At 43.5% G+C, this 12,528-nt stretch overlaps 1 protein-coding gene across 1 annotated transcript in view; it reads right to left on the bottom strand.

Moving 5' to 3' along the window:
• MTR (5-methyltetrahydrofolate-homocysteine methyltransferase) overlaps window positions 1-12,528 on the bottom strand; it is a 1,960,411-nt gene that overhangs the window by 56,406 nt on the left and 1,891,477 nt on the right. The window contains exon 32 of the mRNA XM_069607970.1: window positions 5,915-6,027. Coding sequence (XP_069464071.1) covers window positions 5,915-6,027 — 113 coding nt within the window. The remainder of the gene's footprint in view (window positions 1-5,914; window positions 6,028-12,528) is intronic.

Raw genomic sequence — 12,528 nt, 5'->3', positions numbered from 1 at the left:
CCTTATAGTTTTACCGCAATCGCGGAACACGCATCCGCGAATTTTGCCGCGATTTGCAAATTTCTTCACATGTAAAAACTGCTGCTGCTTGCCTTCCATTTGCCAGAAATTCGTTTAACCTGCTAACTATCCCTGCATCATTGCTAGTGTGAGCCTGGACTAATATTAACTAGATACCACTCACCCTGAACCTCTGAAAGGGAATTAAAAGCATTTCCAGCATATTTCTCATCCATTGCTAGCACATATCAAAGCATTTTGCCTGTGTTTTCAAAACTCCTATCTGTTTTCTGTAGTGTAAGCTTGCTGGGGTGAACTGATTTACATTGATTGTATTTCTGAGAACTGTGTGTTTTCCTTCCATTTCCTTGCCTTGCATCAAGGGGGGGAGGGGATTGCCAGAGAAAAGTGATTACATTGTTTGGTTGAAATCATATCGAGTATTTTCTGTACTGCATTCCTTGAATATTGCATCCACCTGAGCTTACATAAAGCATCCTCTACCACATTATACTTTTGTTCCTATTTACCAGTATGCTACCTTATCCATTTCATGTCAACTCATTAGTGATTATAAGAAGTGTGCTAGTGCCTGATTCTCCGTTGTTGATCTTTATCATATCAGATTAAGTGTGCTATTCAATTATTAATTTATTATAAAGTGTGATATATATATATTTTAAATTATCAAATAAACCTTTTAAACTTGCAAAACAGAACTACTTCTTGGCTCAGTGGGGTCAGGGGGATTCCAAGAGAGGGGTGTTATATAGGGGTAGTCATCCAGAACGCATGAACTGGACCTAAAGATATATCAATAAGGGTTTTCATTCAGTATTCTAGACTAGGCGTTAACTTAGCTGTAGTGCTGAATTGAATCCTCTTACACCGCATTGTTGAACCTATTTGTGTCAGACACTGGCAAAGGCCAAAAACTTTCCACAGAGAATAGGTAACAGTAAAATCAGTTACCTGCTTTATGCAGACGATCTAGTCTTGATAGATCAGACAGCCATCGGTCTGCAAAGATAGTTAAAGCAACTAGAGGATTATGTGGAGGCAAACGTCCTGCAAATAAACGGTGCAAAGACGAGACTTTTGGTCTTAGAAAATCCGCAGCATAGGAATAGAGCTGGGTCCAACTCGCATTGAGCAAGTGGCAGAGTTCAAATACTTAGGTGTTTTGATTAATGCGAGCTGCATAGAAGCCAACACAGAAAAGGAACTAAAGGCGAAAGCAAAGATGTTGGCAAATCAAGTTAGGCTCATACATAGGAAATACTGCTGCTTCTCGATGATCCAGATTGTTGAATTTTACAAACTTAAGGTTACAGCTACACTAATCTATGGCACAGATGCTTTATTTCATATTCCTGACTCACTGTGGGGAGCGTTGGAAGAAAGTTTTGACCCTTCCAAGGCGACCCCTATCCAAATCATTAGGAGAGAACTCGGAGTGATATCCCCAATCGTTGGTATTTTGAAAAAAGAAATAGACAGGTGTCTATTGTCTTGCTATAGAATTTCTTTTGTATATTTGTTGTTTAGTGTGAGGGCCAGAATACCTATGCTAGAGAATGTTTCCTTAGCCTCTAGACTAGGTAGGGAATTCCTCTGTAGAATAGGGCAAGCAAGGTATTTTCTTTATTTCATTTCTTTAATAAAATGGCATATTTTGAGAAATGTACAAGCAGTCCACCTCGCATTACTGATGCCCCAACACCCATCTATTGCTACTTTTGAAAGGAGAAAGCGAACCTTCCGCAATATGGCTGAAGGACATTTTCCTCCTTTGTGGAAGGTGCAACTTTGTCTTTGTAAAAACTCCAGAGTATGACTGTCGGAGTAAGGAGAGCGCACACTTGTCTGTGGTAATTTGTTCCACTGGTGGAGGAAACGGGAAAGACGCCCTCCCACTGGGGTGTGGAAGTGGAGGGGCGGGCCTGTTTTGTGGTCAGTACTCTGGGCTGGCCTGTCGCCTGGGAGGATCCAATGTGTCATTGGCTGCCTCTGTAGGATTGTGACTTACCTCTGAAGCTGTCTCTTGAAGTATAAGTGTCTATTTAATATTATTGGGAAGGAAAGGCTGGTCGATAGTCTTGGGACAATCTCGGAAACTGTGATTTATTGGACCAAACGAACTGCCGACGTTGCTGTAGGGTACCCAAAGACCAAGCGGTATCAGTGTTTCCTTTGATGATCTGAAGGGTATCAGCCACATTCTTCCCAAAGAGGTTCTAATCATCAAAGAGCATGTCTAGGACTATTGCCTGGACATCTGGTCATAGGATTATGGCTTTTAGCCATCCTTGGAAGTTGCAAATTTACCATATAGCGAAAGCTGTGTCAGTTATGTCCATCGAGATGGATGACTGTGTGCAGCCTCAACCTCAAGAAGCAGTTTGAAAGCTTCCTCCTTCTTGTCAGGCAAAACATCTAAGATAGGGCCCTTCTTGTACCACAGCGAGGGAGTTAGAAGCCTTATTGGTGGTAGTTGCTGTAGACAATGCGTTTGCCAAAGGCATCCAATTGTCTCCCTTCTTTGTCTGGAGGCACGGCACATGGAGAAGAGGGGTTGGCCATTCTCTTGCAGCAGCAGTGGATACCACAAAATCGAGGCTGGGCTGAGTATGCAGACACTTTGGGGCCCTTTTCAGGTACCCTATATTTTTTGTCAAATCTGCCCTTTTTTTCCGAGGGGCAGTAAATGAGTTTTTCATGGTCAGGAGACGATCCTCCCAGATGTTATGCAGAAATGGAATGGACAGTATGGACTTTCGAGCCTGCTCCCTGTGCTGATAGAGGAAACCCCCTTTCCTCAATTTGGTGGGGAGTAGGTGAACATTTTTTGCCACTTTGGACATGATGGTGTGAAATGTCCATATCTCATCAGGAGGAGAATCCCTGGTTGGACGGTAGTCAAGCTCATTATCTGCCAGAACCAAATCCTCATACTCATCCATGGTTGGAGAGTGAATGGATGCCTCGTCTTGGGGAATGTCTTCCTCTGACTTAGAATCTGAAAGGACTTCTGGAGAAGGAGGTGCTGCTGCTGAAGGGATGCGATGATGGTGTCTAGGAGGAACAGGTGGCAGATCCTGCAAAGGAGGAATGGATGGAACTCTTGACTGTAGTTCTGATACCAGTATTAGCGAAGTGGACAAACTATCCATGCAGAGGTAGTGGGCCTCGGGGGGCTGGAAGCAGGCACCGGTTGTGCGAGTATAGGAGTCACACAGGTGGCTTTGCAGGATGCAAAATGAACGTTGGCGCACAAGGTGGCTGTGCCAGAGGCAATGTGGAGGGGTTGCCGTCTTCCTCTTTTCAGAAAACACTTTTCGGGCTCTCAAATTCGGTGACAATCACATGCTCCAAATGTCCTCTGTATGCACATGCAAGGGATATGGAATAGCGAGGTGGGAACTCAAGTCACGAGTGTAAATGTGGTTATTTTTTTTTCTTTAGAGAGTCTAGTTTAGCAGGCAGGCCTCATGGACGAGCAGAAGTTGTGGTCATTACAAAAGAGACAGTTATAGACAAAGGTGTTGATAGGTTTTTTTGTCATCAACGGTGCCGTCAGAGTTGTCGATAGAGTAAACTTGCTGGGCTTATCCACTGTTGAATGACAAGTCATCAACGGGGTGAACTGTTTGGTTTTCGTGGATGAAGGACATGCTGTGGACGATGGTGTAGGTCGCCTTGGATTTCATCGACGAAGTAGGCTGCATATGTGAGTATTTTTGCAGGAGGGTTTTCTTTTTCAGGGCAAACTGAGCATGGTTGGCATCTCTTTTCTTGATCCTCTTCCAACAGGAAGTCTTCTTGTGGAATCTCGACCTCTGGTAAGAGGAAGTGTACACTTGGGGTCTGCTGTGGTGAAGTGAAGCATAACTTCAAACGGAAGCCAAATCTGAGGCCACATTCTAGTCATCCAGCCAAGCCAACAACCTTCTGTGATGGTTGTTTAAAGGTTTTATACGAGAATGTGTGGCAGATTAACACACATTAATGCTACTTTTTCCCCCCACAAATTAAGCACTGGCAGAGATGCCGACATTGCAGCCTGGCAGACGTCCAGGACAGGGACTGCAGAGGTGGCAGCCACTCCTCTGGTAGAATGGGCTCTCAGACCCTCAGGTACATCCTTTCCAGCCACATCATAGCATTCCGAGATGCAGCGGATGATCCACCTTGACAGAGTCTGTTTAGTTAGCCCTGCCAGCACGAGCACCAGACCAGCGTAAACCAACAAAAAGGTGATATAGAAGCTGCAGGCCCACAATGGGTCCAGCCAATGGAATTGCTCCTCTGCCTTAGAGGAAGAGGAAAAAACACAGGAAGACGGCTCTTTTGAGAGATGAAAATCCAAGAACACCTTTTGCAGAAAAGAGGGCCTCACTCTCAAAGTCACCTTCTCCTTGGAGAAAACCAAGTAGGGAGGTTTAACGTTTAACGCCTAGAACTCACTGACCCATCTCACGGAAGTGATGGCAGTTAGGAAAATTGCCTTATGAGTGAGCAATCAAATAGAACAGGAATTGAGGGGTTCAAATGGAGCACCCATCAGGAATGCCAAAAACACATTTAAATTCCCTGGCGGGACAACAAATTGGCATGGAGGAAACTGGTTAGATGAACCCTGCAGGAACTGCATGACAGTGTGGATTGTGAATAGCGAGCGCTGTTCCAGGGACCTCTTGAAAATCGAAATAGCTGTGAGGTATCTCTTAAAAGTGTCACTCTGTAGGCCTGCTTGACCCAAGGACAGCACAAAATCCAAAACAGGGGATAACGGACATGTTAAAGGGTCCAGATCCCCCTCCCAGCACCAGGCTGAAAATGTACGCCATCTTCCAGCATACATAGATTTTGTGGTGGCCTCCAAGCTGAAAGAAGCACATCAAGGATGTCGTCCAACAAGTCCCACTCCTTTGATGTCATTTGTTTTGCATGTTTGCTTTAAGCTTATTATGACTGTTATCCATACAACTTACATGCTGAGAACTATGCATTGTGAGATAGCATTGTATGAATAAAATGTTAACAAAAAGATTTGATTAAAAAAAAATTAAAAAAAGGTTTCTCACCTAACTAAGGTGCGCAATCTAAGCCCTAAGAATTTTACAATGGCAAGCAAACATGTATTCCAAGACACGTTGTGGCCTATGGGTAAGAGTTTGACAAGTCTAGCACTTAAAATAGGTTTCTCTAAGTACCACAAGCAGCTAGCATGAAGATCTGTGAGTATTATGTTCTCGATGGGCACCACTGGAATGTAAATAATCAGGAGGGAAGCAGGTAGAGTTTCATGAAAAGGAAAGTGACTACTTTAAATACCACAGATGAACACCAAGCTCTCCCAAATGTCTTAACTAGCTGTGGGCAACAAAAAAAGGAAATGAGGGATGGGGAGCATAGAATATGTCATTTAATTATTATCTATAGAAAACAGCAAAAGCAGACATATAACGTGAAAAGGTCAAATATTTAGAAATCACTGGCTGGGTCCTTTTTGTGTTTGGAAATTTTGGGTCTAGGCACTTCTGGTGGTAGAAGAAACCTTACAATTTTGAAATACATAAAATTACCCTCGAAGTCACCACAATACAATTACGGACATCATTTACATGCCTTATAATCATAGTTACATTTTAGATGGTCCAATTTGAAGATTAGACCCTTGTTTTGCTGAGCATGGTTATTTCATATGGAACCAAAATGTAAACAATCACATACGTGCAGAATTTGCCAGTGCGGAGTATTCCTGTTTATTTTGATATTTATTAAATATTTGGTATTTAATAAAATAGAAATGGAAGTCTAGTTTTAATGACAGAGGCAAAAGCTGAAAGCAAAGAAGAAGTTAATGCTTGGCATCGTTCGAGAAGGACCAGTTCAATGGGAGGAACATTACCTGATCCTTTGAAATTTTACCAACAGCAAAGTATTTGGACTTGGGGCTGGAGAAGTAGAGACCGGATACTGCAGCAGCAGGTGTCATTGCAAGGGATTCCGTCAATAGAATACCTATAAACAATATACAAGAAGTGGAATAGAAGGATTTAAGAAACCATCTGCATTCATACAGCCCGCTATTAGTATGTTAGAACAGCTATACACAAAGAGTATGTTGGTATTACAGATCTGCAATAAGGTCAAAAGGAGGACTTATCCATGCATGAAAATTGCACTGAAATTTAGAACAGTTTGTAAGAGTGAAAGTACCATGCTAGCACTCTGGTGCAAGGCTCTGTGCATATTACAATGCTTTGGCCTTGTTTACTTAGGTTTTTCCCTGATGGCTCCTCATCAAGGAATTGTGGCCCTGGCAAGACTAAGTACATCTGGGTATAGCTACCCAAAAGGTGCCCCTGCTTCCTGTGCAAGTATCCTCGCACAGCTCGCTGCATGGGCTACGCTGATAAGTGGCAGACTTTGAATGAATGAATTGTGTTTGGTACAGGAAGATATCTAAAACAGGAAGCATTCTGTAAGCCCGGTTTAGAGTCCAAATATCTAGGCGGGATTGAGTGGTATATTATATGGCTAGATATGGTTACTGCCTGCCTTCGAGATACGGTTGCCAGAACCATATATGGCTCATTTGTGAAAGATGTCTGGAATTCAAGCCGGAACTCACACCAGATAGAACGCCCAGGAAGAAGACAATGAAAGTTCAATGCAGTAGGACCCAATGAATGTGTGATCGCCATAATGGTCAAATGGATGCCACGCTGTCAAATAAACCGGGAATAAAGTGCAGCTGAAATATCGCAGCCTTTAATTTTCAAAATACCCCCCCATACTTTGAAATCACCCCTCTTTAAGCTGTGCCCCCGGCCGCCTTACGTACAAATACACACACACCTTCACCCCAGACCCCCGCCCACAACAAACACTGCCCCACAATATACACACAGGCACGCTAACAAACACTTATCTCACAACAGTCTTCCCCCGCCCATCAGTCCCTTTGTGCACTCGTGCGCGGCTGGCGCGTGACAGGTTAGATTTATAAAGACCACTATGAGCATTCGCAGCGCGGCCTTTCTAATTCAGTCTTTTTAATTTTCGGTAAAATTAAAAACACCTTTTCACTCCATACGGAAATATCAGGTTAAGTCGGATGCCTTTAATTAGCTAAATGTTTCCAGCCTCAAGTGTTTGAAAAAGCTCCCTTCCCATGAACAAGTTTTGTAACAAAAAAAAGTCTTATAGCAAAGGCTCTCAGTTCAGACGTTCACTGTGTTCTCCTTGCAACAGTTTCTCTCAGTGGAATCATTGGAATCCGTCTCGGAAGGATAGCTCAGGGGCAACGTGCTCACCTTGGAAACAAGACGACATGCAGCAATACAGGTTCGATTCCAGAGTCCGCGCTGAGAAACCTCTGGGTATTAAGCGCGTTATAAATAACCAATCATTTCATATCATCGTGGTCTACAGCAAAAGAGAAAAGAGCCTGGGTAGAGAGAGTGGCACCCCCGACAGTCCTCGATGGGGATCAGAGAAGCCTGACAGGATGAGGACAACTACTCTGCCTAGAGCTGCTCTCCCACTAAGATCTCATTCCCTATGCTCGGTAGCTTACTAGCTATGCACTCCTTTCTTTCAGGCACCTGCTTCCTTATCCACCAGCTTTGGTTCACCAGCTCGTTCTCTGTTCAATGTGTCAATTTCCTCAATCTTTCTATGAACTCTCGATCTCCTGCTTTCAATTCTCTCGCCGTTCATCTGTTTGCTCTTCTTTCTACTCCCCACACTCATTGTCTGCACAGTCTCTTCATCCTCTCCCACCTTCTTCACCCCTTTGGGTTCTATACACAAATCAATCCCTATCATGCATCTTCCTCTAACATTCTTCACCACTTTGGTCACTTATGTCACAACTACCAAGTTTCCCTTCCCTCTCTCACCTTCTTCACTCTTTTAGGTTACTCTTCACTCCTCTCAACACCACAGGTTCCCTTTCTATTCTCAGGCTTACCCTCTGTGCTTCTTTCACTTTCACATTTTGGGCCCTTTCTTTGCTCCTCTGCACCATCCTCCTTACTACTTTCACTCTCTGGTTCACTCATTAAGGTGTTGCTCTTCTTCTGGCTACTTCAATCGCCCATCCCTTCATCCATTTGGGCACCACCTTCCAGCACTCTATTTTACATTCAGGGATTTATAAATCTCGTCCAGTTTCTTCACCCCCCTTGGGCGCCTTCCTTTCCCTATTTGGGCCCCAACATCTTTCCCTCTTGTTGTCAGCTCAATGTTTTCTAAAACACCCCCACCTTCTTCCCCCTCTGTGGGCATCATCTTCTCTCTCAATAATTCATCCTCTTTGGCCACCTCGCCCGTGCTCCTTTCATCCTCAATCTGGTCTCTTAGGTCTCTTGCCCAGTTACCAGTATCGCATATGCTCCCACCTCCTGGGTCCCATGCTCTTGCTCCTTCCTCCAAACGTCTCCAAATTAACTCCTTTCTCCGCTCTCTAACATGTACTCCAAATACTCACACTGCCAGATGAGCTTGCTGGCTATTATAGTGTTTTGATCCTGCCTTTTGTCCTCTCTTGTGAAAGCGGAATAGGGAAGGTTTACAGCCCTGATTTGGGATTGGATTAGCCCTAGACTAGGGGAGTCCTCTCTTTGTCTGCCATACCATGGCATTGCCTTGCAGCCTTTGGTTGGGATAATAGAACTCGGATGTGTCTTCAGGCAGCTGGTGCAGGGATTAACTGGTGAGCCCCACCATTGAGGATGGCTTCCACTTCTGATGTGGCGTTGTGCCCAGCAAGTCACTCCTCTTGGGTGGTCATCTTTCTGGATGTCATGGCCGGATTCTGCCCCCAGGCAGAACTCCCTTAGATTTTCAATTTTGACCTATATGAGAGTGGAGGCCGTGTACGACGCATGGCTGGCTATCGACTTTTATGTCCTATTTTGAGATCCCCATCTTTCTAGATTTATATGTGTTTCCTGCATCCAGGGCGAGGCAAGCAGAATAGGCAGGTGCTACAGGTTCTGTAGGACAATTATGCCTCAAGTGCCTCAAAGGAGCAGAACTTTCAGCACAGTGGCAATGTGACTGTCCCCTCCACTGAGACGGGACTAAGTGGGGGTCAGCAGAGGATCCGCCCCACACCATTCCAGGGCCCATTATTCATTAGTAATGGGGAGGAAGCCAGTCTCCTTGAACACCTCACTGGCGGTCCCCAGAGTTGAGGCAGAGGGCTTTGTTAATGGACCAAGAACTGGCTATTTCTTCCGTTGACCAGGTGGACTCTATACATTCAAAAGAATCAACTTCTCCTTACTGCACCGTCCATTCAGTCAAATGACACGAAAAAGCAGAATCACTGGGCACAGAGTACCTACAAACGAGAGAGGCCAAGGGCTCTGGTTTTTAATCGAACTACAGAGCAAAGCAATAACCAAGAAGAAAACCAAATGTCCTGACTCCAAGGTGTCCTCCTATTTGAACTGCCTTTGGTGGACATTGTCTACACTTTCCGACATGAGAGCATCACCCGCAAGAAAACAGGCACTTACAAGTAGTTTCTTTGCCAAATCATTCTCCCCTGTGGTGACACAGGTGTCCTCTTCGCTTGAGGAACTCTCTTCAACTCAACCAGACCCACCTTGGATCACAAGAACGAGGAAACCAATGTCACGGATGACTCCCGGGGGACGGAGTCTGATATTGATGAAAAATACCTTTTATAATGTTGGCATTTGCTTGAACATTGTGCCCCATACTTAGCAAACAGACTTACAACCTCAGGCCCAAAACCGGGTTTAGCCGAGGGAATCATTCCTCTGCCTTGGAAGGGTGAGGCGGAGGAAAAGACACGGGAAGATGGTTCTTCTGTGAGAAATGAAAATCCGAGATGTCCTTTGGCAGAAAGCGGGGTCTCGCTCTCAACGACACCTTCTCTTCGGTAAAAAAAAACAAAAAAAAACAAAACCAAACCTAAAAATAGACAATGCCTGGAGCTCACTCCCCCGTCCTGTGGAGGTGGTGGCAGCCAGGAAAATCACCTTAAGGGTGAGCAACCTAATAGAACAGGAATAAAGGGTCTGAAACGGAACATCCATAACAAACATTTAAACTAAATTCTAATCCCACGCCGGAACCACAAACTGGCGGGGAGGAAACGATTACATAAACCCTGCAAGAAACGAATAATAACCACATCTCAAACCCATCATTGGTCTATCAGTGCCAGGGACAGCGGACACCCTGGCCCATGCACACAAAACACAGACTATGCAGAGGACATTCCAACCATTCACCTCTGCCATTCATGCAGCAAGGGTACAGACTAATAACCCCCCACTCTAACTTCCACTCAAGCAGGCCTACAAGGAGAAAAATAATAGTAATTTTTTTTTTTTGATGTTTGGTTTACATTCAAACCTCTCATCTTTCTCTTCTATTCTGCTTGTTACTCTAGTTACATACAATAAGCTGTTAGGGCTCTAGCCGTAGCCTTCCTCGTGTTTGTTTACTTTTACTTCAGATTCTTATTTTCCTTCATTTTAGAGGTGCGTTATCCTGCTCGTCTATTGTTCGTAATGTTGTTCCAGAAGTTATTAGAGCAAACACTAATTTTCTTTCATTTCCAGCAATCATCATTGCCCAGCGGTCTTCAGGTGTTAGCATAGTTTGTGTTTTCATAAACCATTTTCTGGATTGCTGTCTGTTTTCATTCAGTGCCGGGCATATCATGATTATGTGATGTAGACTCTGTCATCTTTAAGTTCTTGCAAAATCGGCAGTATTTTTTACTTTCAGGGATTTGTTTCCTGGCTGCCATTATTTCTCGAGTCGGAAGGATGTTTAACCGTAGTCTCATGAATGTGTGTCTTATTTTTGAGGACGGAAAGATTTGCAAGTACGATGGTAGTTGGTTAATTCTTCTATTATCAAGTGTACTGCATATGTCATGCCGGTATTTAGCTTTCGCTTGGTTTGTCTTCAGCCAGTCATTCTCTCAGTTTGATTTTCGCCTTTTGTGGTCTTTCTAATAGCATTTTCATTGATATGTCTTGTTCTTCTCTTTTTGCTTCTGTCAATGTTTTCCATATTTCTAAGGCATGTTCTGCGTTGTCAATTTTCTCGGTTCTAAATATTTCAAGAGGTGGGGTATTGGATTTGGCCATGATTTTCCGGTATAAGTCAAGCTATTTCCACAGAACGATAGATTCAAGCAAGTTCAGCACGGATGCGTGTAGTAGGCAGTGACATTGGCAGGTTTAACACTTTCTTCCAGAAGCTCCCTTCCAATTTGTCCCAGATGTTACTGTTGATGTTTATCATGGATTCTGCTCCATATGCTAAAATAGCTGTTACTTTTTGTTTATAAAAAGTAACTACTGGGGTCAGGGAGAATTTTCTGTACTCTCGTGTATTACTTTCGCCTGTCGTGCTAAGGACAGTGTTTTTTCTTTGAGATGTAGAGCCCATTCTTTTTCTATTGGGGATTGTGAGATCCATATTCCCAGATATTTTATAGTTTTTACTTGTTCCATTCTATCCTTTCCTGTACAAAAGGAGGGAAGCTGTCGATTGATCTTGGTTTCTTTCTTTAATGACATGATTTTGGTTTTCTGCTTATTTATTTTCAGCTGATTCTTTGTCATGTATTCTTCTAGTTTTTCTAGTGAAATCTGTAGTCCTCTAGGTGTTTTTGCCAGTAGCACTATATCGTCAGCATACATGATACAGGGTATCGCTGTGTTATTTATTTTTGGAGGGTTTATTTGAGGTGTGTATATGTTTGTTTCAAGGTGTGCCATATACAGATGCAATAAGGTAGCTGCCAGTGGGCATCCTTGTTTCAGGCCATTCCATGTTCTAATTTGTTCCGTGAGTGAGCCATCTCTCGACAGTCTGACTCTAATACTGGTGTCGTCATATAAGAGTTTGATCGGTTCGATGATGTCGCTTGGGCACTTCCATGCATTCAATTTTTCCCATAGGCTATCTCTGCTCACGGAATCGAAGGCCAGCCGTAAATCTACAAAGGCGGCATAGATCTGTGCTTTTGTTCTTATGGCTTCTTGTTTCAGTATGTTTAGTAGAAAGAGATTAATATTGGTGCCTATAGTTTTGATGAATCCTGTTTGTCTTGTTACGTATTTCTTTTCTATATTTGCCCATCTGTCCAGTTTTCCTAGAAGGAGTTTTGCAAAAATCTTCCCTAAGGGATCAAGTAAGGCTAGAGGTCGGTAGTTTCGTGGTTCTTTTGTGGATCCATGCTTGAATATGGGGATTATTGTAGCTTGCTTCCATGTATTTGGGATCGTTTTTGTGTACTGGATCATCTTGAAGATGCTCTCACATATCGCTTCCCAGACTTTCGGATTCTGCTTGATTACCATATTTGATAGACCATCTGGGCCTGGGGTTCTGGAAATGTTTATAGTACTTATTGCCTTTTGTAGGTCTTCAGGATCCCATTCCCATTGCCATGCTGTATTTTTTGGTTTCTGGATTTTTTCTTTCGATGAATTATTATTTCCATAAATCTCTGAA

The sequence above is a fragment of the Ambystoma mexicanum genome, chromosome 4q (assembly GCF_040938575.1).
Source record: "Ambystoma mexicanum isolate Mex_15411 chromosome 4q, UKY_AmexF1_1, whole genome shotgun sequence".
Lineage (NCBI taxonomy): Eukaryota > Metazoa > Chordata > Amphibia > Caudata > Ambystomatidae > Ambystoma > Ambystoma mexicanum.
This window is presented reverse-complemented; position numbering and strand designations above follow the sequence as displayed.